The sequence below is a fragment of the Nelumbo nucifera genome, chromosome 2 (assembly GCF_055504915.1).
Source record: "Nelumbo nucifera cultivar China Antique chromosome 2, China Antique-T2T, whole genome shotgun sequence".
NCBI lineage: Eukaryota > Viridiplantae > Streptophyta > Magnoliopsida > Proteales > Nelumbonaceae > Nelumbo > Nelumbo nucifera.
Genome location: NC_142650.1, coordinates 27,479,641 through 27,506,425, shown reverse-complemented (window position 1 = coordinate 27,506,425; position 26,785 = coordinate 27,479,641). Strand labels below are relative to the sequence as shown.

Sequence of the window (26,785 nt, the reverse complement as noted above, 5' to 3'; positions counted from 1 at the left end):
GAAACAGCAGAGAAGGAGAAAGAATATTTGCTGGAAAAAGTGTCAGTGGCAGCTCACTCACTGATTTATATATTAGGGTGTTAAGAGAAATGAGAAAATTGCAATAGTACCCCTGGTTACAACTTAACAAGAAAAGATAGTAATAACAGTCTAATAAGAGCCTAACAGCAGTCCTAACAATATACCCTTACAAATAAATTTCCTTTTTACTACTGTTGGGGATGTGTTGAGAAGATTGATAACTACAGGCAAAAGTTGTGATATGTTTTGGTGTAAAGTAGGTACAGAATAGATTAGAGGTGTCTCACCTCCAAATTGCATGAATCAATGATATTTTGACAAACCTCTTAAAACCACCTGCAGGACGATGTCAGCCTCTTGTTTGCTGCCATTACCTAAATGGCACACCACCCCATCCTCAATTGTTAAATAACTTTCATGCCTAATAAATGTATCAAATTACTGAAATCTTATGGTTCATTTGATATCTTCCATAGTTTCGAAACCTGGCGGAATGTCAATCTTATTGCAATAAGTATATAGGGCTGGATGCAGCAACATTGTTGTGTCCAATATAATATTAAATTAAAATCTCTAACAGTGGCCCATGGGATATCCTACATTTCCACAATGCGTCCTGCGTGACAGAGAGAGTGGACATGAGAGCAAAAATTCAGGGGAAACGACTCACTCGTGTACACGGTTCTGAATTGCTTCTTCTCCCTCTAATTTTTCATGCCATGGAATACGCTCATTAGCACTTCTCCACAACTCTTCTTGATCAAAGGCCATTGATGTAAGTCGACCATAACACTGTTCACAGGATAGTTACTTCAGAATAAAGAAAAACACACAAATTAGCTACAAGAAATATGTCCAATTGACAGCACTTTACACATGGAAAGCTACTCAGTTTTATGACTTCTAAGGTACTTGGTGCTCACCATAGCTCATTGAGTCTAGCAATTGTAAAAAATGCTAAAGAACACTGCATACACAAACATATATTGTAAGTAACAAATAATCACTTACAACTGTATCCTTCTTCTCCTTGCCTGGAATTGATTTTCCTCTTGATGCTCTTCTACTTAGAATAGATGTGTCCTCAAGCTCTGAAGTAGATGCTGATACAGAAGCTCTCTGACGAGATTTCTTAGATGAGTTCCTCATTGAATGAATAAGAGCACGAGGCAACTGTAACCAAAAAAGTGCTTCTGAAGATTCACCAAAGATTGCAGCAGCAAAGGCAAATCTTGCAGCAGAACCTTCGTTTACCACAGAAGCATATAGCCCAGCAGTCTCAGCATCTAGTATGCATCCTGAAAAATGAAAAACAGAATTGGAAGGTAACAGAAATTGTCATTAGAAAAAAAAAAGAGAGCAAACAGCACATAGAAGACACAGAAAACCTACCATCTCTTCTATATGGTTCCAGCACCTTAAGAAGCATTTCTGGCACCACAGAGTCACCAATGGTGGGAAGATGTGAATCAATCATATAACTTCGAAAGTCACTCCAGGATGAATGATTTCTTGAAGTGTTATTATCCTTAATTGTATTGCATGTATCGAACCAAGATGGCTTAACACCCAATTGCAAGACCATCCGCAGTGCCTGCAGTAACAAAGAACACATCAGTGATGTAAATAAGATGCTTGATCCTATTCAGTTCAGGTTCAGGTTCGAAGTCACCCCCTCTAGCCGACCCACTTTGTATTTATAATAAATAGGTTGAGTTACAAAAGACAATATTGTCCCTTACAAGTGATGGGACACATAACTTAAACTTGAATAAAACAGACCTTTCACTTCTAACTAGATAAACCAAAAGACCAAAATACCCCTGTACTGTCGACTCTAATACTCCCTCTCAAGCTGGAGAGTATATGTCATATAGTCCCAGCTTGTCACATATGTAATCTACTCTGCCCCGAGACAGCCCCTTTGTAAAGAGATCTGCCCACTGGTTTCCTGAGCTCACATGAGATGTAGTCATCACTCCACTAATCACTTTTTCTCTTACAAAGTGGCAATTGACTTCAATATGCTTTGTTTTCTCATGGAAGACTGGATTAGAAGATATGTGTACAACAACTTGATTATCACAGTATAACCTCATGGGTCTGTCAACTAAGAATCCCATCTCTTGTAGCAAATTCTTCAACCATACTAGTTCACATGTAGTAGGAGCCATAGCCCTGTACTCAGCTTCTGCAATTCTTGTCACCACTGTTTGTTTTTTTCTCTTCCAAGTTACCAGATTGCCACCAAGGAAGGTACAATATCCTGTAGTTGATCTCTTGTCTGACACAGAACTAGCCCAATCAGCATCTATATACCCTTCAATCTCAAGAGGTCCTCCACTTTTGTATAGTAGACCACGACCTAGAACACCCTTCAGATACCTAACAATTCTTAGAATTGCTTCTCAATGAGGAATTCAAGGATGTTGCATAAACTGACTCACCATACTTACAACAAATGAAATATCTGGCCATGTGATAGTCAGATAGTTCACTTTTCCCACCAACCTCCTGAACCTTCTAGGATCATCAAACTCTTCACTTGCACCAACACTCAACTTAGCATTTGGTTCCATAGGTGTCTTGGCTGGTTTGGCACCTAACATCCCTGTTTCTTCAAGCAGGTCAAGGACATATTTCCTTTGACATAAGTTAATTCCATGCCTTGACCTTGCAACTTCTATTCCCAAGAAGTACTTCAGCTTACCCAGATCATTCGTGTTGAAGTGATCCTATAGGAAGTTCTTCAACCTGTCAATCCCATTTCTGTCACTCCCAGTTATGAAAATATCGTCCACATACACCACTAGCAAAATTTTCCCATCTTTTTGAGTCATGGCTGAACACAAAATGATCTACTTGACACTGTTTCATCCCAAAGTTCTTCACTACTTCATTGAATCTACCAAACCATGCACGTGGAGATTGTTTCAGCCCCTAAATTGGCTTTTTAAGTCTACAAACCTTACTATCCTCCCCCTGAGCAACAAACCCTGGTGGTTGCTCCATATATTCCTCCTCAATTAGGTCCCCGTGTAGGAAGGCATTCTTGATGTCAAGTTGCAAGAGACGCCAGTCATACATTGTTGCTAATGAAATCAATACCCGAATTGAGCCAATTTTAGCCACAGGAGAAAATGTCTCCATATAGTCCACACCATACAACTGAGAATAGCCCTTGGCCACTAACCTGTGCTTTAATCATTCCACACTGCCATCTGGAAGATACTTCATTGTGTAAACCCACTTACATCCAACAACATGCTTACCAGGAGGGAGAGTAGTAAGTTCCCACGTGTGATTGTGTTGTAAAGAAGACAATTCCTCTTCCATTGCTTGCCACCACCCTAGAGAGGTAAGAGCTTCCTGGACAGTTTTGGGAGTGGAAACAGAGGATAGTAAGGATATAAAAAGGCGATGAGAAGCAGAAAGGTGAGCAACTGAAACATAATGAGAAATAGGATGAGATGTGCAACTACGTTTACCTTTCCACAATGCAATAGGAAGATCAAGGTCCGAAGGGGGAGGTGCAACCACAGGATCAGTCAATGAGCACTGAGTTGGAGGAGGGGCCGGTGCTCTTCTATGAGTATACACTTGTCGGATTGGTGGCCTCTCAGTAGTAACCTGCACGGGAGAAGGAGGGGAAGGAACGGGAACCACAGGAGGGGACGGAGTAGGAACCACGAGAAGGGGGTCCTCAACTAGAACAGGAAGTGGAAACACGGGGGGAAGGAGAAGGGACCTCATTACTTGAGAAAAATGGGACTGATTCAAAGAAAGTGACATCAGAACACACAAATGACTTATGAGAGTTAGGGTTATAGCAGTTATACCCTTTTTTATTTTTGGAGTATCCAAGGAAGATGCATTTAGTAGTGCGTGCATCTAAGTTGTCTAAACCAGGCCTCAAATTTTGAACAAAACACACCCAAAGACTCTCATGGTAAGAGGAAACGGAGACAGAGTGGGAAACAAAACTGAGAAAGGGGATTGACTTCCAAGGATGGACATGGGCATCCGATTGATGAGGAAACATGATGTCAGGACAACATTACTCCAAAAATGCTTTGGGACATTCATATTAAGCATAATGGACCGATCAGTTTCAAGTAGGTGTCAGTTTTTCCGTTCGGCCACACCGTTCTGTTGTGGGGTGTAGGAACAAGAAGTTTGATGAATTATCCCATGGTGCTCTAAGTATTGCTGAAATGGTGTTGAGGTGTACTATTTTGCATTATCAGAACGAAGAATTTTAATATGAACTCCAAATTGGGTATGTATTTCAGCATAAAAGTTTTGAAAAATAGAGAACAATTCACCGTGATCTTTCATAAGATAGAGCCATGTCATCCTTGAAAAGTCATTAACAAAAATTACAAAATACTTATAACCATTGTATGACACTACTTTATTTGGACACCAAACATCAGAATGAACTAAAGAGAAAGGACTTAAGACATGACTATCAACTCTTGAACTAAAAGAGACTCTATGGTGTTTCCCAAGCTGCCATGACTCACAATCCAATGATGAAAGTTGACTTAATGAGGGAAACAACAAATTCAAAGCCTTGAGAGATGGATGGCCAAGTCTACAGTGCCATTGGAGAGGAGTAAGGAATGACTGAAATGCTACTAGCGGGCCACCACCATCAAGGAAATACAATCCACCTGCCTCATGCCCTCCACCAATCTTCATCCCCGTCTTGAGATCCTGAAACACATAAGAAGAGGGATAAAAGGTTATAGAACAATTAAGTGACTTGGTTAATCGACTAACAAACATAAGATTAAAAGGGAACTTGGGAACATATAAAACAGATGATAAAGATAAGGAGGTGAGATCAACATCACCAACACCATAAATAGGAGATGTAGAACCGTTAGCACGGGTAACTATTTGGGATGTAGAAGACCGAGAAAGTGAAGAAAATACATTTGGAGTCCTAGACATATGATCCGAGGCTCCAAAGTCAATGATCCAGTGTGTGAGAAGGTGAAAGAGTAGGAGATGCGATAGAGGTTCAGATCTGTTAGGGTTGATCAATCTGATCGAACCAACCTAGAAAAGAGATATTTATATTAATCTTATGTAAATGGACAAGATTGTCCTTACAAAGAGAATAAAAGAACTGTACACTAAAGTACACGCCTATTACAGTACAAGAAAGAATAATAAAGTACAGTAGAATTATAAAACTACCCTTCAGTAGTTCTTCTACAGTGTGAAGGTTTGGAAGCCAAGCAAGCCATACCTGAATGGGCAAGAGTAGTTGTGTTCTGTTGAGAGGATGTCTAAAGGAACTTCTCATATTCCTCACGTGGTACACTCACCATCTCCTTCCCAGAAGCACCGGTAGATGTGGAGGGAGTCTGATCAATTTGTTGATTTTCACTAACTGTTCCACTGCCACTAGTTACAACATGGTTATCCCAAGTGTTAGGTGGACCATGTAAATCATAGCAGAAATTAACAGTATGCCCCTCTAATCCACAGTATGTGCCTTTTCTAGTTGCATTACTTCTTCCTCGACCACAGCCTCCCCCTAACTCTCGACCTCCACTGCGGCCACTAGAATGATTAAACGTAGGACCACCTCGGTTCCCTGGAAACCCATGGCCACCACCTCCACCACACTACTGCTGTCACAAATCCAGCATTTGAAAAACCCTACTTTCAACTCACACATCCAGGTATAAATAGAAGGAAAAGAAGCTTGTACGCATACCTATCAATTCACACTCCACATAAATGAAATCCAGACCAAAAGAAAACAGCCGCAGTCCACTACTAGTCGAGTAGAGATTTCTGTTCACACCTGTCCACAACCAGGCCTCTTTGTATCATCAAATAGAGGGTATAGTACACCACCACAACGATCACCACCACAGAAACCGGAGGCATATTTACCTCCAAGAACAAAAAACGACCACTCCTTTTTGGCCCTTTATCGAACTTCCAATCTGTCTAGGAGATATTAAAAAAATTGATATGGCTAGCGGAGATCTCAGGAAGACAAAGGGCAATGAAAGAAGAAGAAGAAAAAAACTGGTTTCTTATTGCTCTGATACCATGTAAATAGGATGCTTGATCCTATTCAGTTCAGGTTCGAAGTATGAGAAGAAGAAGAAGGGTTTGGCCAGAAGAGAAAAAGTCACCCCCTCTAGCTGACCCACTTTGTATTTATAATAAATAGGTTGAGTTACAAAAGACAGTATTGTCCCTTACAAATGATGGGACACATAACTTAAACTTGAATAAAACAGACCTTTCACTTCTAACTAGATAAACCAAAAGACCAAAATACCCCTGTACTGTTGACTCTAACAAGTGACAATCCAATTATGACCAGGCATGTTGTGCCCTTGTTAATCTTCAATTTCTCATCATGCCTCTGAGAAGATAACAGTTATAGACATGGAATAACCCATGTATCTCTTCTTGTTTAGCATTATCTCCATGCAACAAACATGCTAAAGAGGGATAAATGTTTTTTTATTGTGTTCCTACTACACAAACACATGCTTGTTTTGCATTATACCTCTAATATATATAGCTGGATGAAATTCTACAGTAGTAATCAGATACCAAGAACTTAGAGGTAATCTTTTTAATCAATATTTTTATTTTCAGATCAAACAGTCCTTGATCAAGGAAGATAACATGGTTGATTATTGGTCATTAGAATAGAAAATAAATGTATGTAAGATGAAATGAAGTGCTAATTCATTGAAATGGAGGCACAATATTACCAAAGCATGTGGTGTAGGAAGTAAGATGGGACAGCACAAGGGAATTGGTCGGAATCTTTCCTTAATAGCTTTAGAATGGTATCCAACTCCAGATCTTTTATCAGTACTGTACCAAAAGAAAAAAAACAGGAATCATCTCTGACCGACAGTATATAATTATTTGTACATAAAAGTCAAACAAAAGACATGACTGCTCAAAAAGTTTGAATATGTGGATTACATTTTTAGTTAATAAATAGCCACATAACAGAAATCACGTAGAATTATTCAACGGTTTATTTTATTTTGTTCTGAATAGATAAGGATAACCTGTAATCCTTAAAAGGCATAAGATTTTATATGAATGTGTTAGCTATTTATACTGCATATACAACCTGTTAAAGCTAAGAAATTCAGAGTAGGGGAACAAAATTCCTTGCATACAGCCAGCCATGATCCAATTGTTAGCAAATAAGTATGGATACTTATTGGAGACATGCACACAGAGTCAAGCACAAACACATATTATACTATCTCATCATGTATAACCAAGTATGCAAAATGGCTCAGGCCAAATCTTCAAGAGATAAGATAGAGATAAATTTACTGCAGGAGAGCATTCAAACATATTTTTAATAATTGAAGAATGAAGATTTTAAAAAAGGAAGGAATGGTAGGGGCAATACTCATAAGGCCAAGGTTTTGAAAGGATAAATGTGGAGGCAGATTTTGAAAACGCCTTTAAACTTACACCTCACGAGCCTAAAAGAATGAATTTGTAAAGAGTATAAGAAATTATAAGTTGGATTTGCTCAAATTACTAATGTTAATTCAAGTGAATAACTCCATTTGGAGTAAATATGTTAAAAAAGTAAACAAGTTATGTCAAAGAGAATAATAAAATGGCATGATAAATAACAAAAGGTATACAAGTAATCAGAGAACTTAAGGATATGAAGGTAAATAAGGGAAACAATTATTAGTGTTTTCTCTGTTGCTACAGTAGTCCGAACCAGTAGAAGAGGAGAAGAAGAAGAAGATGAAAGAACAGTCGAACATAATAGGTTAAACCCTATTAGCCGACCCTTAATATTGATTAGGCTCTAATTAGAAGTATAAAGACTAAACTGGCCCCACTTAAGTATGGGACAGGAAGTCTCTATAAAGACTGCCACATAAGCACATAACTTAACAGAAGTCAATTGACTAATCTACCCTTATTCGGCTAGCTCTAACAATTAGTATTTTAAGAATTGAAGAGGGAGCATTACTGTGATGACTGTATTCTCGGTGTCCCAATTATTTGGAATAAGTAGTTAGTGTATTTTATACTTACCAATGTCTAATAAGATATGGTGGGCCCATGTCATACTATAACATATCATGAAAAGGAAGTTCAAGATTTGGTGAGATTGTGTCCTATTCTAAGAAGGAAAGTCTAGAGCTTAAGTTTTGGGAATGGTCACTTGGATTCCATACTCTTGGCATAATTCCTAAAATTTAAAAATCACAGTTACACGAATATACAATATTTGCAAGGATATACTTGAAAGAAGAAGAAGAAGAACTGTTTACTGTATTACAGGCTTGAAGAGAAGAAAAGAGAGAAAGAGAGAGAGAGAGAGAGAGAGAGAGAGAGAGAGAAAGAGTGAAGAGAGGAGAATAGAAAGAAGGGGTTCAGTGGTGAATAATCTGCTGCCCCATACACTCCTTTATTTATAGCTTTTAGGATCCTTACAAGAATAGGAAATAAACAAAAATTAGAAACAATAAGGCCAACCAGCCCAACTTAACAGAAATTAGAAACTTCTAATAACAGAAATTAGAAACTACTAAAAAGAAATTAGAAACTACTAATAAAAGAAATTAGAAACAACTAGGTGTGGGTATGAAACCACACACACTAGAGCCTGAGTGTGGGTATGAAACCCCACACTCGTGGCTAACCAACTATTTCTTCACTCCCTCTCAAGTTGGGAGTAGATATTTGTCATACCCAACTTGCGTAGATCTATCTCCGATTTGCCTTTTGTGACTGCTTTGGTGAAGAGATCAGATAACTGCATGTCTGAAGCAATGTAAGGAAGGCATACTTCTTGAGATGCGACTTGCTCTTGGATAAAATGTCTGTCAACCTCGATATGCTCAGTCCTGTCATGCTGTATTGGGTTGTGGGCAATATTAATTGCAGCTTGATTATCACAATACAACAATAGAGCCTTCTTATAATCAACCTCCAACTCATTAAGCAAGGATCTCAGCCATAACACTTCTGCAACACCATTGGCCATGGATCTGTATTCCGCTTCTGCACTAGAGCGAGCAACAACATTTTGTTTCTTGCTTCTCCAGGAAACAAGAGTTTCCCCCACAAATGCACAATATCCAGAGGTGGACCTCCTATCATCAACACATCCAGCCCAATCGGCATTTGTATACACTTCTATTTTCATATGACCATTATTCTTGAAGAGTATACCTCTCCCTGGACATCTCTTTAAGTAGGCAAGGATCCTTTCTACTGCAAGGAGATGGGTGGTCCTAGGAGAATGCATGTATTGACTGACAACACTAACGGCATAAGAAATATCTATTTGGGTTAGACAGAGATAAAGAAGTTCCCAACTAGCCTTTGGTACATAGTCCTGTCCTCAAGGAGTTCTCCACTTTCTGCACTTATCTTATGGTTAGGCTCAATGGGAGTATCAACAGGTTTCACTCCTAACTTGCCAGTTTCTTCCATTAAGTCCAGAATATACTTCCTTTGGGAGATGAAAATGCCATGCTTAGATCGAACTATCTCAATTCCTAGGAAATAGTGTAACTTTCCTAGGTCTTTCACTTCAAACCTTGTGAAGGTGTTGTTTAAGGGTTTCAATTTCACTAGTGTCACTTCCTGTTATCACAATGTCATCTACATAGACTGCAAGTAGAGTAAGGGAATGACCTGTCTTCTTAAAGAAGAGGGTGTGATCTGACTGAGCCTGTATGTATCCGAATTTGTCCAAAGCTAGTCTAAACCTATCAAACCAAGCTCTCGGGGATTGTTTCAGCCCATACAAGGCCTTCTTCAAAAGGAAAACTTTCTTTCCTGCTTTTGTACTATAAAAACCAGGGGGTAACTCCATGTATAATTCCTCTTGCAAGTGTCCGTTGAGGAAGGCATTCTTAACATCCAGCTGAAATAGTGGCCATGAGAAGTTTGCAGCAATGGATAGAAGAACTCTGATAGTGTTCATTTTTGCAACAGGTGCAAAGGTTTTTGTATAGTTTATGCCATAAGTTTGTGTGAATCCCTTTGCAACCAATCTGACCTTATACATCTCTACAATACCATCAACATTATATTTCACAATAAACAACCCATCTGCATCCAATAGGTTTCTTTCCTTCAGGTTGGTTAACTAATTCCCATGTGTTGTTCTTGACAAGAGCATCCATCTCTACTTGCATTGCTTCCTTCCATTCAGGTATCAAAAGAGCTACTTACACTTTTCTAGGTATAGGAATAGAAGAAATAGATGCCAAGTAAGATCTGTAGGATTCTGAGAGACAATTATAGGAAAGGAACTTGAAGATGCAATGGGCAGTGGATGAGGTGCAACAACGCTTCCCTTTACGAATAGCAATTGGAAGATCAAGGTCATATGTCGGTGAAGGCTGAACCTCTGTAACAGTGGGATCAATAGTGGGAGCAGTAGAAGATGTTGGAACTGGCCTGGATTGCTACTGAGTATGAGAATCAACCTGCCTCCACCACTTTCTGTGATACACCCTCAACTCCCTGCATTTTTGACAACCTTCTTCGCAACTCCGCCCCCCAGTAACCGGGACAGGTAAAGGAACTCTTGGAGCTGAAACTGAAATTCCTTCCTCACTATTCTCCCCCTGAGGAGAAGCCTTATGATAGTAGGGCATATCCTCAAAGAAGGTTGTAGAGAAGATGGGCAGAATGGCCCATAGGCTGTTTATTCTTTTCTTATTATTTATGTTTTTCTGCAATGGGCCTTATTCTGGGCCCATCCTGTCTATATTATGTTCTTTGTAATTTCTTGCCCAACTAAGGGCCTCCTTGTAATTATTCAAATCTATCTTAATAAAACAGTGTTAGGGTGCTGAGAGAGAGTATGGTTCGAAACTCTCACTCTCAAACCCTCATTGCCGAACTCTCAAGGTCTACTCTCTTCAGTTTTCTTCATGGTATCAGAGCATACCTGAACTTCAATATCCTAGGGCTGGAAGCTTAACTCGTGTTGCCTGATTCTTGGAGGTCATTGGAAGTGCCCAAGACTCGAATCTCTTGGAGAAGTGGTTCGATGGCCAGGAAGAATCAGAGAAAAGAAAAAGGGGAAGGGGAACAGCTCGGTTCTGATTTGAAGCTCAAAATTGTAAGTTGTGCTCAGTTTTCTGGTTATTTTTGGGTGTGTTTGGACTGTTGTAGTGTCCGAAATTTCTGGGTTGTTTCTGTACAACTTTCGGCTGCCCTTTAATCTGGTTTAACCCAGAAATTTCTGGGCTGTTTTCACTCCTTGGACTGTCAAAACTGCCAAAACATCCTTGTATCAAGAGCTATGGATTGTTGCTTCTATTTGGCTGTTTTTGGGGACTGTACAAACTGCTCTTGAGGCCTTTTTTTCTTTTTGACAGTGGGGTCGTCTCTATTGCCCTCACTGTGTTTGTAAAAAGGTCATTTCAGCAATACTGATTGGTATTCACTCTTCTTGGCTATTTCTTTGGTGTTTACCTTGAAGTCCCTGATTTGAAAATGAACTTCGGTTGAGTGCACAGTGCCTAGAAGTTTCTGATTACTTCTTGAAGGCCGAACCAAACTGTTTTTGGGTGACTCGTGTAGAAGTTTCTGCTTCAGTCTTGGTTCTCACAACTTTTGGGTGTAGTTTGGTCTTGTGTATTGCCTTCTTGAGGACGGTTGAACTCAGTCCTTGCTCGTCCTCATTCAGTATACTTGTAGAAGTTATCTGAAATCATATTTGAAGTGTTTACATGATGTACTCCTCAGAGTTTGAAAACAAGAATGGTGCTGAATATGGACTGGTTCAGGGGACTCCAAGTGATTCTTTATTGACTGTGACCACAGTCAAACTAGATGGAACTAATTATCTGGCATGGTCACAATCAGTAAAGATATATGTATGTAGTAGATGAAAGTAAGTGGGGGTTCATTTCCGGGAGCAAGAAGGCTCCCCCAGAAGATGATCCATCCTACGAGAAGTGGATGCAAGAAAATTACACCGTCATTGGGTGGCTTGTGACTCAATGCAGCCACAAATTAGTCAACACTACCTATGGATGAATTCAGCAAAGGAAATTTGGGATAGTGTTGCAGAAACCTATTCCCAAAAACTCAATGTGGCCAGGGCATATAAATTGAGAAGTGATGTAAAGAATTTAAGGCAAGGGTAGAAACCTCTAGCTGTATATTTCTCAACCCTGAAGTCTCTATGGCAAGAGATTGACCTAATAGAAGCTGTAACTTGTGACACCACCAATGATGCAGAGACCTACAGAAAATTGGTTGAAAGGAACAGGGTGTTTGAGTTCTTAACCGGAATAAACCCAGAATATGATATCACAAAACAGAATATTCTTTCCAAGGAGTGTGTCTCATTGTCACAAGCTTATGCATTGGTGAGTAGTGAAGAGAGCAGAAGGGCTGTCTAGGTTCAAGGGGCTGATATTAGTGATCACTTTGCGAATATGGGGGTTAAACCTAAAGGGAGTGCTGGAACTTCTGGTGGCACAGGAAAGAAAGAAGTTATATGTGAGTACTGCAAGAAGCCGAAGCACACAAAAGACAAGTGCTGGAAATTACATCCTAATCTTGTTCCCATTCGGTTTCAGAAAAAACATGATAGTAAAAGATCAGGAAGTGCAAATGTAGCTACCAGGCCAGATACTGAAGAAATGTCTGCTTGTGCACTGTTGGCAGCCATGAGAGCAGAATATCAAAAGTTTGGGAAGATGATTAGTCAGCTAGGTGATGTGACTTCTCCTTCCAACCCTTCAGGAAATTCAGCTTCTTCTGCATTTGCTCACTCAGGTATAAGGGCTTCTGCCAATCATGCAACCACTTCAGGTAATCTCAAGATCCCTTGGATTATTGACTCAGGTGCTTCTGACCATATGACTAACCTTTCTACCTTGTTTGTTTCATATGAGTTGCTTCCTGGACGTGATAAAATCACTTTAGCTGATGGTTCACTTGCCCCTATGTCTGGTAAGGGAACCATCAAGGCTACGGATTCCTTGTTCCTACCTTCTGCCCTTCATTTACCTAAACTACATACAAATTTGTTGTCTGTAAGTAGTTTAACCAAGTCACTAAACTGTTGTGTAACCTTTGTTCCTTCCTACTGTGTTTTTCAGGATCTGGAGTCTCAGAAGGTGATTGGGAGTGGCCATGAGGCGTACGGAATATACCTGCTTGATACTCCAGGACAATGCACTGATCATCATGGGAATGTTTCTCTCGGATCTGTTTCTTCAGAGTCTATTAGTCGGATTATGTTGTGTCATCGTCGTTTTGGTCATCTGTCTTTTTCTGCCTTGAGTCATCTATTCCCTGAACTGTTTAAGGGAATTAGTTTGTCCAGTCTTCATTGTGAGTCTTGTGAGTTATCAAAGCATTGTAGAAACAATATCCTTTGAGCAATAAAAGATCTTCTTTTCCTTTTAATATTGTGCCCTCCGATGTGTGGGGGCTTTACCACTTACCCTCCATGGGTGGCTACAAATATTTTATCCTGTTTATTGATGATTTTTCTCGGTTCACTTGGATATTCCTGCTGAAATCCCGTGATGAAGTTCCAAGGCTTGTAAGGCAATTCCATGAGTTTGTTCTAACTCAATTTAATACCAGGATTAAAATTTTCAGATCTGACAATGCAGAAGAATATTTTGAGAAGAACCTATCCTGCTATCTCTTTGACATGGGGGTTATTCATCAAAGCTCCTGTGTTAGGACCCCAGAACATAATGGAGTTGCTGAAAGGAAAAATAGGCATATTGTTGAAGTTGCAAGAAGTATCTTATTTGCCTCACATGTTCCTACAAGGTTTTGGGGTGATGCTGTTCTTACTGCTACCTACCTTATAAACCATATGCCATCCAAGGTTTTGGGGTTTAAGTCTCCCTCCAATCTCCTTCATCCGGACAAGGGCCTTTTTCCTGTTCCTCTTTGTGTCTTTGGCTGCACCTGTTATGTACATGTCCCAAGTGTCCAAAGGCATAAATTTGAACCCAAAGCTCAAAAGTGTATCTTCCTTGGTTATTCCCCCACACAGAAGGATTACTGTTGTTTTGGTCCAAAGATTGGCACTCGGTATGTCTCAATGGATGTCACCTTTGATGAGCTTTCCCCCTTTTAAGGCTCCTCTCCAGAAGGGCATTGTCCACAGGGGGAGGATTTGTCACAGGTGTTTGCTCTTCCTCTTCCTGTCCCAGTTGAGTCTTTTGATGTGCCTGCTTCTCCTTCAAATGTATCAAGGGTGGATCAGTCGTTCTATTCTCCCTGTCCCAGTACTCTTCAACCTCTACCTCCTCGTCCTATCCTCAATCCCAAGGTGTGTCAAAGGCAAAGATCCAGAAATGTGCAAGTTGTTTCTCCTACAATACATGTGCCTCATACACTTCCAGTCACAGATGAGACAACAGGTACAGTTTCAGCACCTTTGGGGTCATCCTTCCCTAACCTTGATATTCTCATTGTTGTTAGGAAAGGAAAATGGAAGTGCACTGCACACTGCATTTCCAAGCACCTTTCTTACAGATTGCTTTCACCTTCATACTTTGCCTATCTCTCTTCTGTTGCTTCTAACCCTATTCCCAGGTCTGTGTCAGAAGCTCTTAAGATTCCAGAATGGAGGGATGCTATGAGATCTGAAATCGATGCCCTACACAAGAATGATACATGGGAAGTGGTGGATTTGCTTGAAGGGAAGGATCCAGTTGGTTGCAAGTGGGTCTTTACTATCAAATACCCAGCTGATGGCACCATTGAAAGGTACAAGGCCAGGCTGGTTGCAAAAGGCTATACACAGACATATGGGATTGATTATCTAGAGACCTTTGCACCTGTTGCCAAGATGACATCTGTGAGGGTTCTTCTATCTTTAGCTGCTCACTTTGACTGGCCCCTTTATCAATTGGATGTGAAGAATGCATTTCTGAATGGTGAATTACATGAGGAGGTTTATATGTCTCTTCCTCCAGGGATGTATGGAACTGATATGAAAGGAAAGGTATGCAGGCTGAAGAAATCCCTTTATGGACTAAAACAGTCCCCAAGAGCATGGTTTGAGAGATTTAGAACAGCACTTGTTAACTTTGGTTATGTGCAAACACAGTCCGATCATACTCTTTTTGTGAAGAGGAGTGGACCTCTGGCAGTATACCTCATTGTGTATGTAGATGATATTGTAGTGACTGGTAATGATGCTTCAGGAATTCATGATCTAAAATCTTTTCTCCATACAGAGTTTGAGATTAAAGATTTGGGGGAATTGAGATACTTCCTTGGCATAGAAGTGGCTCGATCCAAGGATGGGATTCTTATCTCCCAAAGGAAGTATGTTCTTGACTTGCTCTCTGAAACTGGAAAGATGGGTGCTAGACCAGTTGCTACTCCTATTGATATGAGTCATAAACTCTCTGCCTCAAATGGGACATTGTTAGAAGACAAATGAATTTTTCAGAGACTTCTTGGGAAACTTTTGTACCTATGCATGACTTGGCCAGATATTGCATATGCAATCAGTTGCATTAGCCAATTCATGCATGCTCCCCGAGACACTCATATGGTAGCAACAGAGCGAATCCTATGTTATTTGAAGGGCTCCCCAGGAAAGGGAATTCTGTTTGCCAAGCATGGTCATATGAAACTTGAAGCCTACACCGATGCTGACTGGGCCAGAAACATTGATGACAGAAGATCTACCTCTGGGTATTGCAGCTTGGTGGCTGGTAATGTTGTTTCTTAGAGAAGCAAGAAACAATCGGTTGTTGCTCGGTCTTCCACTGAAGCAGAATACAGGGCCATGGCACATGGAGTTTCTGAATTATTATGGCTAAAATCATTGATGGAGGAACTTGGGGTTGAACATGACAAGCCAATGATGTTGTACTGTGATAATCTGGCTGCCATTAACATTGCTCACAACCCAGTGCAACATGATAGAACTAAGCATATTGAAGTTGATCGACATTTCATTAGGGAAAGGGTCTCTTCGGGTGAAGTATGTCTTCCTTTCATCACATCTGATGGACAGTTGGCAGATTTTTTCACCAAAGGCATTCCTAAGGCAAAACTTCAGCATGATACTAGCAAGCTTGGCATGATTGACATCTATGCTCAGCTTGAGGGGGAGTCTAGAGAAGATGGGCCGAAGAGCCCATAGGCTGTTTATTCTTTTCTTATTATTTATGTTTTTCTGTAATGGGCCTTATTCTGGGCCCATCCTGTCTATATTATGTTCTTTGTAATTTCTTGCCCAACTAAGGGCCTCCTTGTAATTATTCAAATCTATCTTAATAAAACAGTGTTAGGGTGCTGAGAGAGAGTATGGTTCGAAACTCTCACTCTCAAACCCTCATTGCCGAACTCTCAAGGTTTACTCTCTTCAGTTTTCTTCAAAGGTGACATCCATGGACACAAAGCGCTTCCCTGAAACTGGCTCATAACAACAATACCCCTTTTGATTTTGTACATACCCAAAGAAAATACACTTAGTGGCTTTGGGATCAAACTTAGAGTAATTAGTCTAAGGATTTGAACAAAATAAGTACACCCAAAAGTTTTGAGGGGAATAGTGAATAGGTCCTTATCTGGATATAAAAGACTGAACGAGGTTTGCATGTTTAGGACCCGTGAAGGAACCCTTTTAATGAGGTATATGGCTGTACGGATTGCATCTCCCCAGAAGTGTATGGGAACATTGAAGTTGAGCATGATGCTTCTGGCTACCTCTAAAATATGCCTGTTTTTTCTCTCAGCAACCCCGTTTTGCTGAGGTGTTTGAGGATAGGTGCTCTGATGAATGATCCCATGATCAAGGAGATAGGATGCCAAGGGTTTTGCAAAGTATTCCTTGGAATTATCAGATCTAAGAATCTTGATCTTGGTATCAAATTGAGTTAGGATCATCTGATGGAAAGCTTGGGTCAGAGAGGGGACCTCATCTCGAGAATGCATAAGATAGACCCATGAAAAACGGGTATAGTCATCAACAAATAGTAAGAAATATTTGTACCCCCCATGGTGGGAGTGTGGTGGAGCCCCCAAACATCGGTATGCACAATCTCAAAAGGTTGCTTCTTTTATTACTTAAAGGATAAGATGATCTACTATGTTTTGCAAGTTCACAACTTTCACATTTTAACCCGACACTTCTACTGACTCAAACAAGTTTGGAAAAAGACTCTTTAAAGACCCAAAAGATAAATAACCTAAGCAGTTGTGCCAAAGCATAATCTTACTACAGGACTGAGAAACAAACAATTTCCTTGCTTCACTCTGCTCCCCCTGTGAATGTTCTAGCAAGTAGACTCCATTGATCTCACGGCCAATCCCAATCACCTTCTTTGTTTCCAAATCCTAAAAAATACGCTAATCAGGGAAAAAAGTTACCGAACAGTTTTGATTTTTAGTAATACTACTAACTGAAAGTAAGTTAGCACTAAGCTTGGGAACATGCAAAGCTGAGGATAGGGTGATAGTATCTGATAATCTGATGTCTCCCTTGCCAAGAATTGGTACAAGAGAGCCATCAACAATAGAAACTTTGTCTCCTCCAGAGGATAAACAATAGGTGCTAAATAGAGTAGATATGCTGGTCATATGATCTGAAGCACCTGAATCTATTACCCAGGAAGGTCTAGTATTACTTTGGACAAAAGCATGACAAGCAGTAGCTCTTGTACCTGTATGAGCAAGGGCTGAAGTAAGCTGTTGAGCTGATGTAGGCTGAGCTGAATTACTAAATTCATTTTCTAGCTGAGTCAGAGCAGCTCGGACTGCAGCTAGGGTATCTAGAGGAGTGCCTCTTGTGCTTGATGAAGTTGTACTATTAGTGTTGATAGCCATCTTAGCATTCGCTTTCTTATTTCTGAGCTTTGTTGGAACTAGATGAGGGTGCAACTTCCAACATGTGTCCTTAGTATGTTTAGGTTTCTTGCAGTGTTCACATACAAAGTCCTTCTTAGCTTCCTTCTTCTCCTTATCCCCCCCAGATTTAGGTCTAACTACTACCAAGGCTGATTCAGAGGGCTGTTGCTGCAACATAACCTTTCTCCTAGTTTTTCACTATGCACTAGGGAATAGACTTGTGATAAAGTCACACTATCTCTTGTCAACAACTATTGTCTCACAATGTCATATTCAGAGTTCAGACCAGCTAGGAACTCAAAAACTCTATTAGTCTCAACTTGCTTTCTATATGTTTGTGCATCTTTCTAACTCTCCTACTCAATTGTTTCAAGCTGGTCAATTTCATGCCACATGGATTTTAAGGTTGAAAAGTAAACAGAGACCTGCTTCTCTCCTTGCCTCAGATTTTTAACCTCACATTTTAGCTCATAAGCCCTAGAATCATTAAGAGGCTGAGAGTATGTTTCCTTCATAACATCCCATATTTCCTTAGCTGTTTTGGCCCACAAGTAGTTTTGGCTGATGTGTGGCTGCATTGAGTTGCACAGCCATGTCATCACCAAAAAATTTTCTTGGACCCACCTAGCATAAGTAGGGTCCTCCTTGGAGGGTTCCTTCACATCCCCTAGCAAGAAGTTCAATTTTCCTCTACCCCCAATAGCCATCATGGCTGATTGGGCCCATTCCAAGTAGTTTGATCCATCAAACTTAACAGTTGTAATATGAAAGGTGTTTTCAGTCATGTTACCTGAACCACCAGTCCCAAAAGCACCTTCCCCTTGGTTCTTGTACTCCATTCTAAGTTAAGAAGAGGCTTTAAACTATCGTGACAAGAAAAATCTGTATTTCAAGGCTGATAACAGCCAACCTAGGACAATGATTTTGCAGTTAGATTACAGTCAACTACTGTCTTGGGATTGATATCAGTCCTGGACTGATTGACATCAGTCCTGAGACTTTCTATCCGTACCTCTCTAAATGAATAACAAAGTCCTTTTGAGTATCAATCTCAAGAAAAGGTACTTATTTTATGAAGAAAAAAAGCCCAGAAAACGGATCGCTACCTTCAATCTTAAAACTTGATCAATCAATTACTGTCAGCACCTTGAGTCTTGATCGAAGAACCAAGAAAAAAAAAACTGATCGGCACCTCCAATCTTGATCACTCAATTCCTGCCTAATTCTTCCTGATTACAAGAAGCTCTCTCCAATCTTAGGACAGGTGCTAAAGCCTTCTTGCAACCTCCAAGAATCAGCCGAAATAAGGATCTTTCTGAACTTTCAGCCCTAAACAATTCTCATGTGGTCGGCTGAATTAAATCCACATGAGAATCCCTAGATCTAAGGCTCTGATACCAACTTGAAAGAAGAAGAAGAACTGTTTACTGTATTACAGGTTTGAAGAGAAGAAAAGAGAGAGAGAGAGAGACAGAGAGTGAAGAGAGGAGAACAGAAAGAAGGGGTTCAGTGGTGAATAATCTGTTGCCCCATACACTCCTTTATTTATAGCTTTTAGGATCCTTACAAGAATAGGAAATAAACAAAAATTAGAAACAATAAGACCAACCAGCCCAACTTAACAGAAATTAGAAACTTCTAATAACAGAAATTAGAAACTACTAATAAAAGAAATTAGAAACAACTAGGTGCGGGTATGAAACCACACACACTAGAGCCTGAGTGTGGGTATGGAACCCCACACTCGTGGCTAACCAACTTTTTCTTCAGATATCTAGCATCTCCCAGCCCTTGTTTTCCGATTATTAGGAAGTACCAGAATAATAAAAGGGATCAAATGGATAACTGCAGTCATTTAGATTCAAAGAGAGCCATCAATTTACAGATTTATGAAGAAGTATTCTCTCTTCCTTTCAAATACAAATTGAAGACTGATGGATTTTAATCAACAATTTCAACATGTACAAGATAAATATTCCCAATCACGGAGAAAGAAAATATATCTATGTAGGTGAGGTATTGAAATTGCACATCGACTTGGAGTAGAAGATTTAATAATTGAAGGAGACTCAAAAGTTGTTGCAGGTTGGCTGGATAATTCGGATTTAGGGGTTTGGTGCTACAGGGAGATCTCTTAAAGAAAGCCAAGTGGTTAACAAGAAACATGTTTGTTAGTTTACACTGGGTGGGAAGGTCTGCAAATGCTTTCGCTGATTTTCTTGCTAAACAAGGGGTTAATAGGGAAAATTTGTACTGGTATGCATTGTAATCTTTTCTCCTTTGTTTCTTTTTGCTTAATCTGTAATTCTGTTTAAGTAGAGGTTGCACCTCGTTCCTCTCCCTGGATTGCTTGTAACAGTTTCTCTCATCTTATTAATAAAAGCACTATTCAATTATCAAAAAATCTATGTAGGTAAGATAAAATGAGGTAAGCAATTTTTTTTTCTATTTTTGGATAGAAAATATACTATAAGAGGCATCCGCATATGCCTCTGCCAATTTGAGGCAAAAGGCCAAAGGCATATGCCTCTTAGTATTTAGGAAGTAGGCCTCTAAGGTAATCTGTGAAGCTACAGGGGTGAGGCAGTACTTGGCTTGCTTTGTCTTAAGGCATATGCCTCACCTCCTTGCCTTATAGCCTTTTAAAACTATGAATGGAAGTACACTAAGAGTGTAATGCAACATGTTGGTTCAATTGGTTTAGTGTTTATGTTAGTCTTATTTATGTTTTAAGTTCTTAGTTATTGGGCCTAAACTTGTTTTATTCTTTTATGTCTAGGTGTCCCATCACTAATTAGGGGCATTCTAGTCCAGGTAATCTTATCACTCATACTTCTGATTTGGATCTCCCTATTGCTCTTCGTAAGCCTACCCGTTCTTGTACTATCCGACACCCCATTGCTGAATTTGTTTTTACTCCCGTTTATCTCCTCGTTATTATTCCTTTGTGTCTGCTCTCTCTTCCGTGCATGTCCCTACTAGGTACTCAGAGCCAGTGTCTGATCCAAGATCGAGAGAGGCTATGAATGAAGAAATGAAAGCCAGGACTTGGGAATTAGTGGATCTACCAGAAGGGAAGAGCACTGTGGGATGCAAGTGGGTGTTCACTGTGAAGCATAGGGAGGACGGGTCCATTGAAAGATACAAGGCCAGACTAGTGGTGAAGGGGTTTACTCAAAAGGAAGGATTTGACTACAAAGAGACCTTTGATCCAGTTGCAAAGCTCAACACAATCCGGGTTCTATTGTCATTAGTTGCAAACTTATCATGGGAGCTACATCAGTTGGATGTGAAGAACACTTTCCTAAATGGCGATCTACATGAAGAGGTATTCATGGATCCTCCACCAGGTTATGGTTTTGATGGGAAAGTGTGTAGACTGAGGGAAGCATTATATGGTCTTAAGCAGTCCCCTCGAGCTTGGTTTGAGAAGCTCTATGGGGACATGAAGAGAGTGGGATACACTCAAAGTGGTGCAAATCATACTTTGTTCATAAGGAAACAGGATAGCAGACTTACGACACTCATCGTCTATGTGGATGATATGGTGATTACAGGGAATGATCTAGAAGAGATAAAAAGATTGAAGGAGTTCTTGGCATCTGAGTTTGAGATCAAAGACTTGGGCCATTTGAGATACTTCCTTGGAATTGAAGTTGCTAGGTCACAAGAGGGCATCTATATATGTCAACGGAAGTACGTCCTTGATCTTCTAGAGGAGACAGGTATGATGGGGAGTAGACCAACAGATACTCCAATAGAACAAAATCATTGTCTACAGGAATCAGTTGGAGAGGACTACCTTGATAAAGAGAGATACCAAAAAATGGTAGGGAAATTGATATATCTGTCTCTCACTCGACCAGATATTGCTTATGCTGTACATGTTGTCAGCCAGTTCATGCAGTCTCCAAAGATTCCTCATATGAGAGCAGTGGAAAGGATTCTTAGGTATTTGAAGACTTGCCCAGGAAAAGGAATTCTGTTAAAAAAACACAACAAAATTGAAATTGAAGCGTATACTGATGCAGATTGGGCTGGTTCTGTTGGAGACAAGAAGTCTACTTCTGGGTATTGCACATTCATTGGAGAGAATTTGGGTACATGGCGAAGTAAAAAGCAGAATGTAGTTGATAGATCAAGTGCAAAGGCTGAATATCGAGCTATGGCTCATGGTGTTGCTGAACTATTGTGGCTTAGGACCCTTCTTGGTGAGCTCGGGATAAGGGTCGAGTGTCCTCTCAGGCTGTACTGTGACAACATGGCTGCCATCAACATTGCAAATAACCCGGTGCAACATGATAGGACGGAGCATATTGAGATTGACCAATACTTCGTTAGAGAAAGGATAGTCTCAGGGGAACTCTGCATTCCTTATACTCCTTCCGAGATGCAGATTGCAGATGTGCTAACAAAAGGACTAGATTCAATGAAATTCTTAGACTTACTTGGCAAGCTAAACATGACTGACATCCATGCTTAGCTTGAGGGGGAGTGTTGGCTCAATTGGTTTAGTGTTTATGTTAATCTTATTTATATTTTAAGTTCTTAGTTATTGGGCCTAAACTTGTTTTATTCTTTTTATGCCTAGGTGTCCCATCACTAATCAGGGGCATTCTAGTCCATTCTTGTAACATTACTTTGTAAACATCTATATAAGATTATAGGGCCGGCTGAAGTGACCAAGCTGCCATTCTCAGATCTCCTTCTTTTCTTCTTCTTCTTCTTCTTCTTCTTCTTCTTCTTCTTCTTCTTCTTCTTTGGCTGTTGTTCTCCAGCAAACACAACAAATTTTAGGCATAAAATAACCATATAAGAATATTAAAACACAACTTTGATTTACAAATCACTAATAAGATACCAATGCCTGTAAATTTCCATTAACCATATTTTAGTCAGAACATCATTCATTACAGGATAAATGATAAAACTTTGATGTACTTTCTCATATAAGTACCAAAGAAAGGAATGAAAGTACTCATGATTGATTATGTCACATACATATTAACCTCAATAAGGCGAAAGCTACTATCAGCTCCAGCAATGCATAATACCAGTGGTTCATTTTTATCAGTTTGCAAGGGCAACCAATCAAGTTCCACTACAAGGGTTCCAGAAAATTGAGGTTGTAAAAGGGAATTGGCTAATGGATCTTGTGAATCCTGCAAATAAAAAACAAGCTAACCAGTTAAATTTTCCTAAAAAGGTGTGGAAGAGAAGAACGTCTTTAGTTGAATATAAATTTCAAGACATATTATTGCTCCCCAAAATATGCTACATCCACTGTTACCTGGACACCTGGAAACTTGGAAATTTCGAATGCTGAAACTTAGACAAAGTTCTGACAATTTGCACTCGGTAATTTTCTTGTCTGGTAAAATACTTGGGTGCTTGCACTAGTAAGACAAACAGGACTTAACACTTTACTTTTCTTTTTTTCACTATAATTTTTAAATTGTTTATGTAACTAAATACTATTTATTGCTGTGTCCCTGAGCCATGACCAGTGGTGCTTGGCATCCTGGACAGATTTCCATAAATCAAGATGGTCCAACAAGTTTTCAGTAAGATATAAAAATAATAGTTTACTTCATCTTTTGTGATTAAAAATGTATTTATTTACTAATATTATTCATCAAATAATAGAAAACATTAAGTGCAACTATAGGTATTCCACATTGTAAACCAGAAGGGCAATAGCTGCCAATGTAGATTTTTTTTTTTACTTTCATACTTTTCTTATTTCTGTGTAGTCCTTTATATACTGATAGTCCCAGTGTCTCACAAGTTTTCATTTGGATATTAAATTAATAGTTTGCATCAAATTTTCTGATTAAAATCTTATTTTATTACTAATATTGATATGAATTCCTCAAATAAAGCAAAACATTAAGAACAATTAGAAGTATTTCCTATTGTAAAACAGATGGAGGATAGCTGCTGATGTAACATTATATTTTATTTCATATTTTTCTTATTTTCTATATAGTCCCTTAAAATTTTATATTTACAGATTAATCCACAGAGATTGACTTGTAAGTGTAAACATTCAGGCCATAATTTAATATTGATTCTTTTAGGCTGTGGGGCATTTAGATGAGGCACCATGCCTCTGTCTTCTTCCTCTTGAAATGCACAAGATAACCTAGGGTAGAACATTTTTCGCCTTAGTTATCACCTATAATGTTGTAGAACTTTATTGATTTTAATAATTTTTATATTTATTGTATAATTTTAATTACAGGTCATTTGCAACCTAGTGGTTTGATAGGTAACCCATGAAGGGGTCCTTTTTTCTGGATGATGAGCAGGCTGGATTTCTTATAATTATCACCAGCAGAAGTTTCTAATGTTGGTCTCCCTAGGTGATCATAGGGCACCTGTAAGAATATATGATTCCTCACATGAATAAGCTAATTAAAACAACAAAATATATATGGTCAATAAAGTGAAAAGTTATATATGGGAAACATGACACAAACTTCACTTAAAACTTACAAGATCAAATATGGCAAATGTGTTGTCATAAAAAAGTACAGCAATGCGTCCTCTAGTTCGATCTCCAGCAACAACAGGTGAGAATTTGATCCTTCGAATTCCTTCTCTATGAGTGTTAAATGATGAAGAAAACCCAGTTGTTACATCCCACCATCGTATGTTCCCTGACCTGTCTCCCATAACCTGAAAAGTTTTGCAGTCACCAAATTCAACAACTACATGCTTTAAAGACTAAAGGTCCAGTTACTGGTAAAATTTGTCAACTAGATGCAAGAATCCCCAGAACATGTAATACATACTACATTTGGAAGGCGATAAGCCATCGCAGTAACTAATCCATCTGATGAAACAAATGAAGAAGATGGCCACTTTGGTCTGGAAACATGGAAAGGTTCATAAATATCAATAATAAAGATGTTAAGATTTTTTCATAAATATTATAGATCACATAGGTCATTTTTGGATTGACACCACAAAGTTCTTGTTTATGAGAATAATGGATCAAACAAACGAAAACTCTACTATTCTAGTTAATGCATCAGATTGAAATAAAACAACACATTTGTAGATAATATAATAACTAATCAGCATACAGATCCATTCATTGCTAATCCAACAGTGAGTATGATTCTTATTTCTTGCTTTCCATTCTTTTGGCTTCTGAATATTTAGGTTAATCAGTTAGAGGTTAATAAGGACACGGGTGGGGACAGAACGGGGTGAACAAGAGGCCTACTGACCATATCATTGGAGAGACTGCAGTTCCTCTTTCTTGCTTCAAATTTCTTGCATATATAAAGGTGAACAAAATTCCTTTCTTTGGTTTGAGAGATGTTGGGTAGATAAGGAAGTAGGTGGTTAAACAGAATATATTGCACGCCAAGGACTTGTTGAATAGAGAGTACAGATTCATCAACAAAAACTTCAATTAAATTAATCAAGGAGGTGCAGAAAAACATATACTTTGGGAACATCTGTGGCATGGGGAGTCTTAAGAACAAGCTTCCAATTAAATTAATCAAGGAAGTGCAGAAAAACATATACTTTGGGAACATCTGTGGCATGGGGAGTCTTAAGGACAAGCTTCCTTCATTGTATGTCCTCTCTTCCTCCAAATTCTGTGTTAACTCTTATAATGGGGTGGTTTGGGACCTTGGATTTAGAAGTGAACTTGGGGAGGGGGAGTTTTCTTCTTTATTGGATCTGCTTACTTCTCTGGGTAGGGTTTGCTTGGATCCATCTTGTATGGATAGTAGGATATTGTCAGCCTCTTGAGGATTGTTTTCCTGTGCTTCCTTTTTCAGTGTGTACTTCATTCTTCTTTTTCAGCTGCCCAGTTCCAGTGAAAGAGGTGTGGAGACCAGTGTCTCCTAAGATACATGCCTTTTGTTGGGAGGTGGTGCTTGGGAAAATTAACACATGATATGCTCCTAAAAATGAGACCTAACAGTTGTCTTTCACCCAGTATTTTTATCTTGTGCAAAGCTAGTGGTCAGACTATACCCAATTTACTAGTCTCCTGTTTATTTATGTCTTATGTTTGAGAGTACTCTTGCTCTCTCTTTGGTTGCAGATGGGTACATTCTTTGGATGATACCAGTTTCTTCAATCCAAGATTTAAAAAAGAAGAGGTAAGATGATGTGGCGAGCTACAAGAGTTGCAATTTACGGATTATATGGGAAGAGAACAATAATAGGATCTTTAAAGGGCAAAGTAGAATGCTAGGAGCTATAACAGAAGGCATTAAGCTGAAGGTAAATTCGTTGGGTTAAAACCATGAAGGTCTTCAATGATTATAAAGTGAATGACTTCATTAGAGGATGGGAAGTAATCTCATCTCCTTTGAAGGTAACGACATAAGAAATGTGGGCTCCCTCTAGCTGTAACAGGTTCCAATGAAACCATGGTCTTTCGGGATAGGGGAATTTTCAGGGATTCAAATGGCTCAATTGTGGCATTGTTCTCAGGACCAGTAAGATATGAGACTCATTGACAGAAGAAATCATGGCACTGCTGTAATTGAACAGTAAGGGATTGAGGAGGACTCTATGTTGGTAGTGGGATGGATGATTAATAGCCCAGCAGGACTGTGTATAGACAGGTAATTAGGGAAATAAAAACTAACAAGAGAAATGGAGGCCACTTTCAGATGGATCAACCAAACTGCAAATATGGTTTGGCCAACACCTTAGCCAAACAAGGGGCATCTAAGGATCAACTTCTTTGGACTCATTTGTATGGTTAATGTATAAAGAAGGTTTGGATTCTAATGAGAACTGAATGTGTAAATTTGACACTTCATTTCTGAATTAATATAAGATACCTGTTACTCGAGAGAGAGAGAGAGAGAGAGAGGTTGGGGCATTCTCACCTCCAGCACCGGCCAGAGGCATTTCCTGCTTCCGGGCA

The 26,785-nt window shown here is 39.4% G+C and overlaps 1 protein-coding gene across 6 annotated transcripts in view; it reads right to left on the bottom strand.

Annotated features, from left to right (window-relative positions):
* Positions 1-26,785, bottom strand: part of LOC104586164 (uncharacterized) — a 196,209-nt gene that overhangs the window by 26,721 nt on the left and 142,703 nt on the right. For 4 of the 6 annotated variants that reach the window (XR_016082974.1, XR_016082975.1, XM_088899100.1 and 1 more), the window contains exons 9-15: positions 24,675-24,750; positions 24,376-24,558; positions 22,879-23,039; positions 6,780-6,885; positions 1,414-1,615; positions 1,033-1,319; positions 692-813 (exon numbers count right to left, since the gene is read on the bottom strand). Coding sequence is in view for 3 of the 6 variants with exons in the window: in XM_088899100.1 (XP_088755226.1) it covers positions 692-813; positions 1,033-1,319; positions 1,414-1,615; positions 6,780-6,885; positions 22,879-23,039; positions 24,376-24,558; positions 24,675-24,750 (1,137 nt within the window). In the remaining 3 variants the exon portion in view is untranslated. Of the gene's footprint in view, positions 1-691; positions 814-1,032; positions 1,320-1,413; positions 1,616-3,293; positions 3,391-3,448; positions 4,741-6,779; positions 6,886-22,878; positions 23,040-24,375; positions 24,559-24,674; positions 24,751-26,785 lie in introns of those variants that run through there. The other 2 variants (XR_016082976.1, XM_088899101.1) reach the window with 2 other exon arrangements.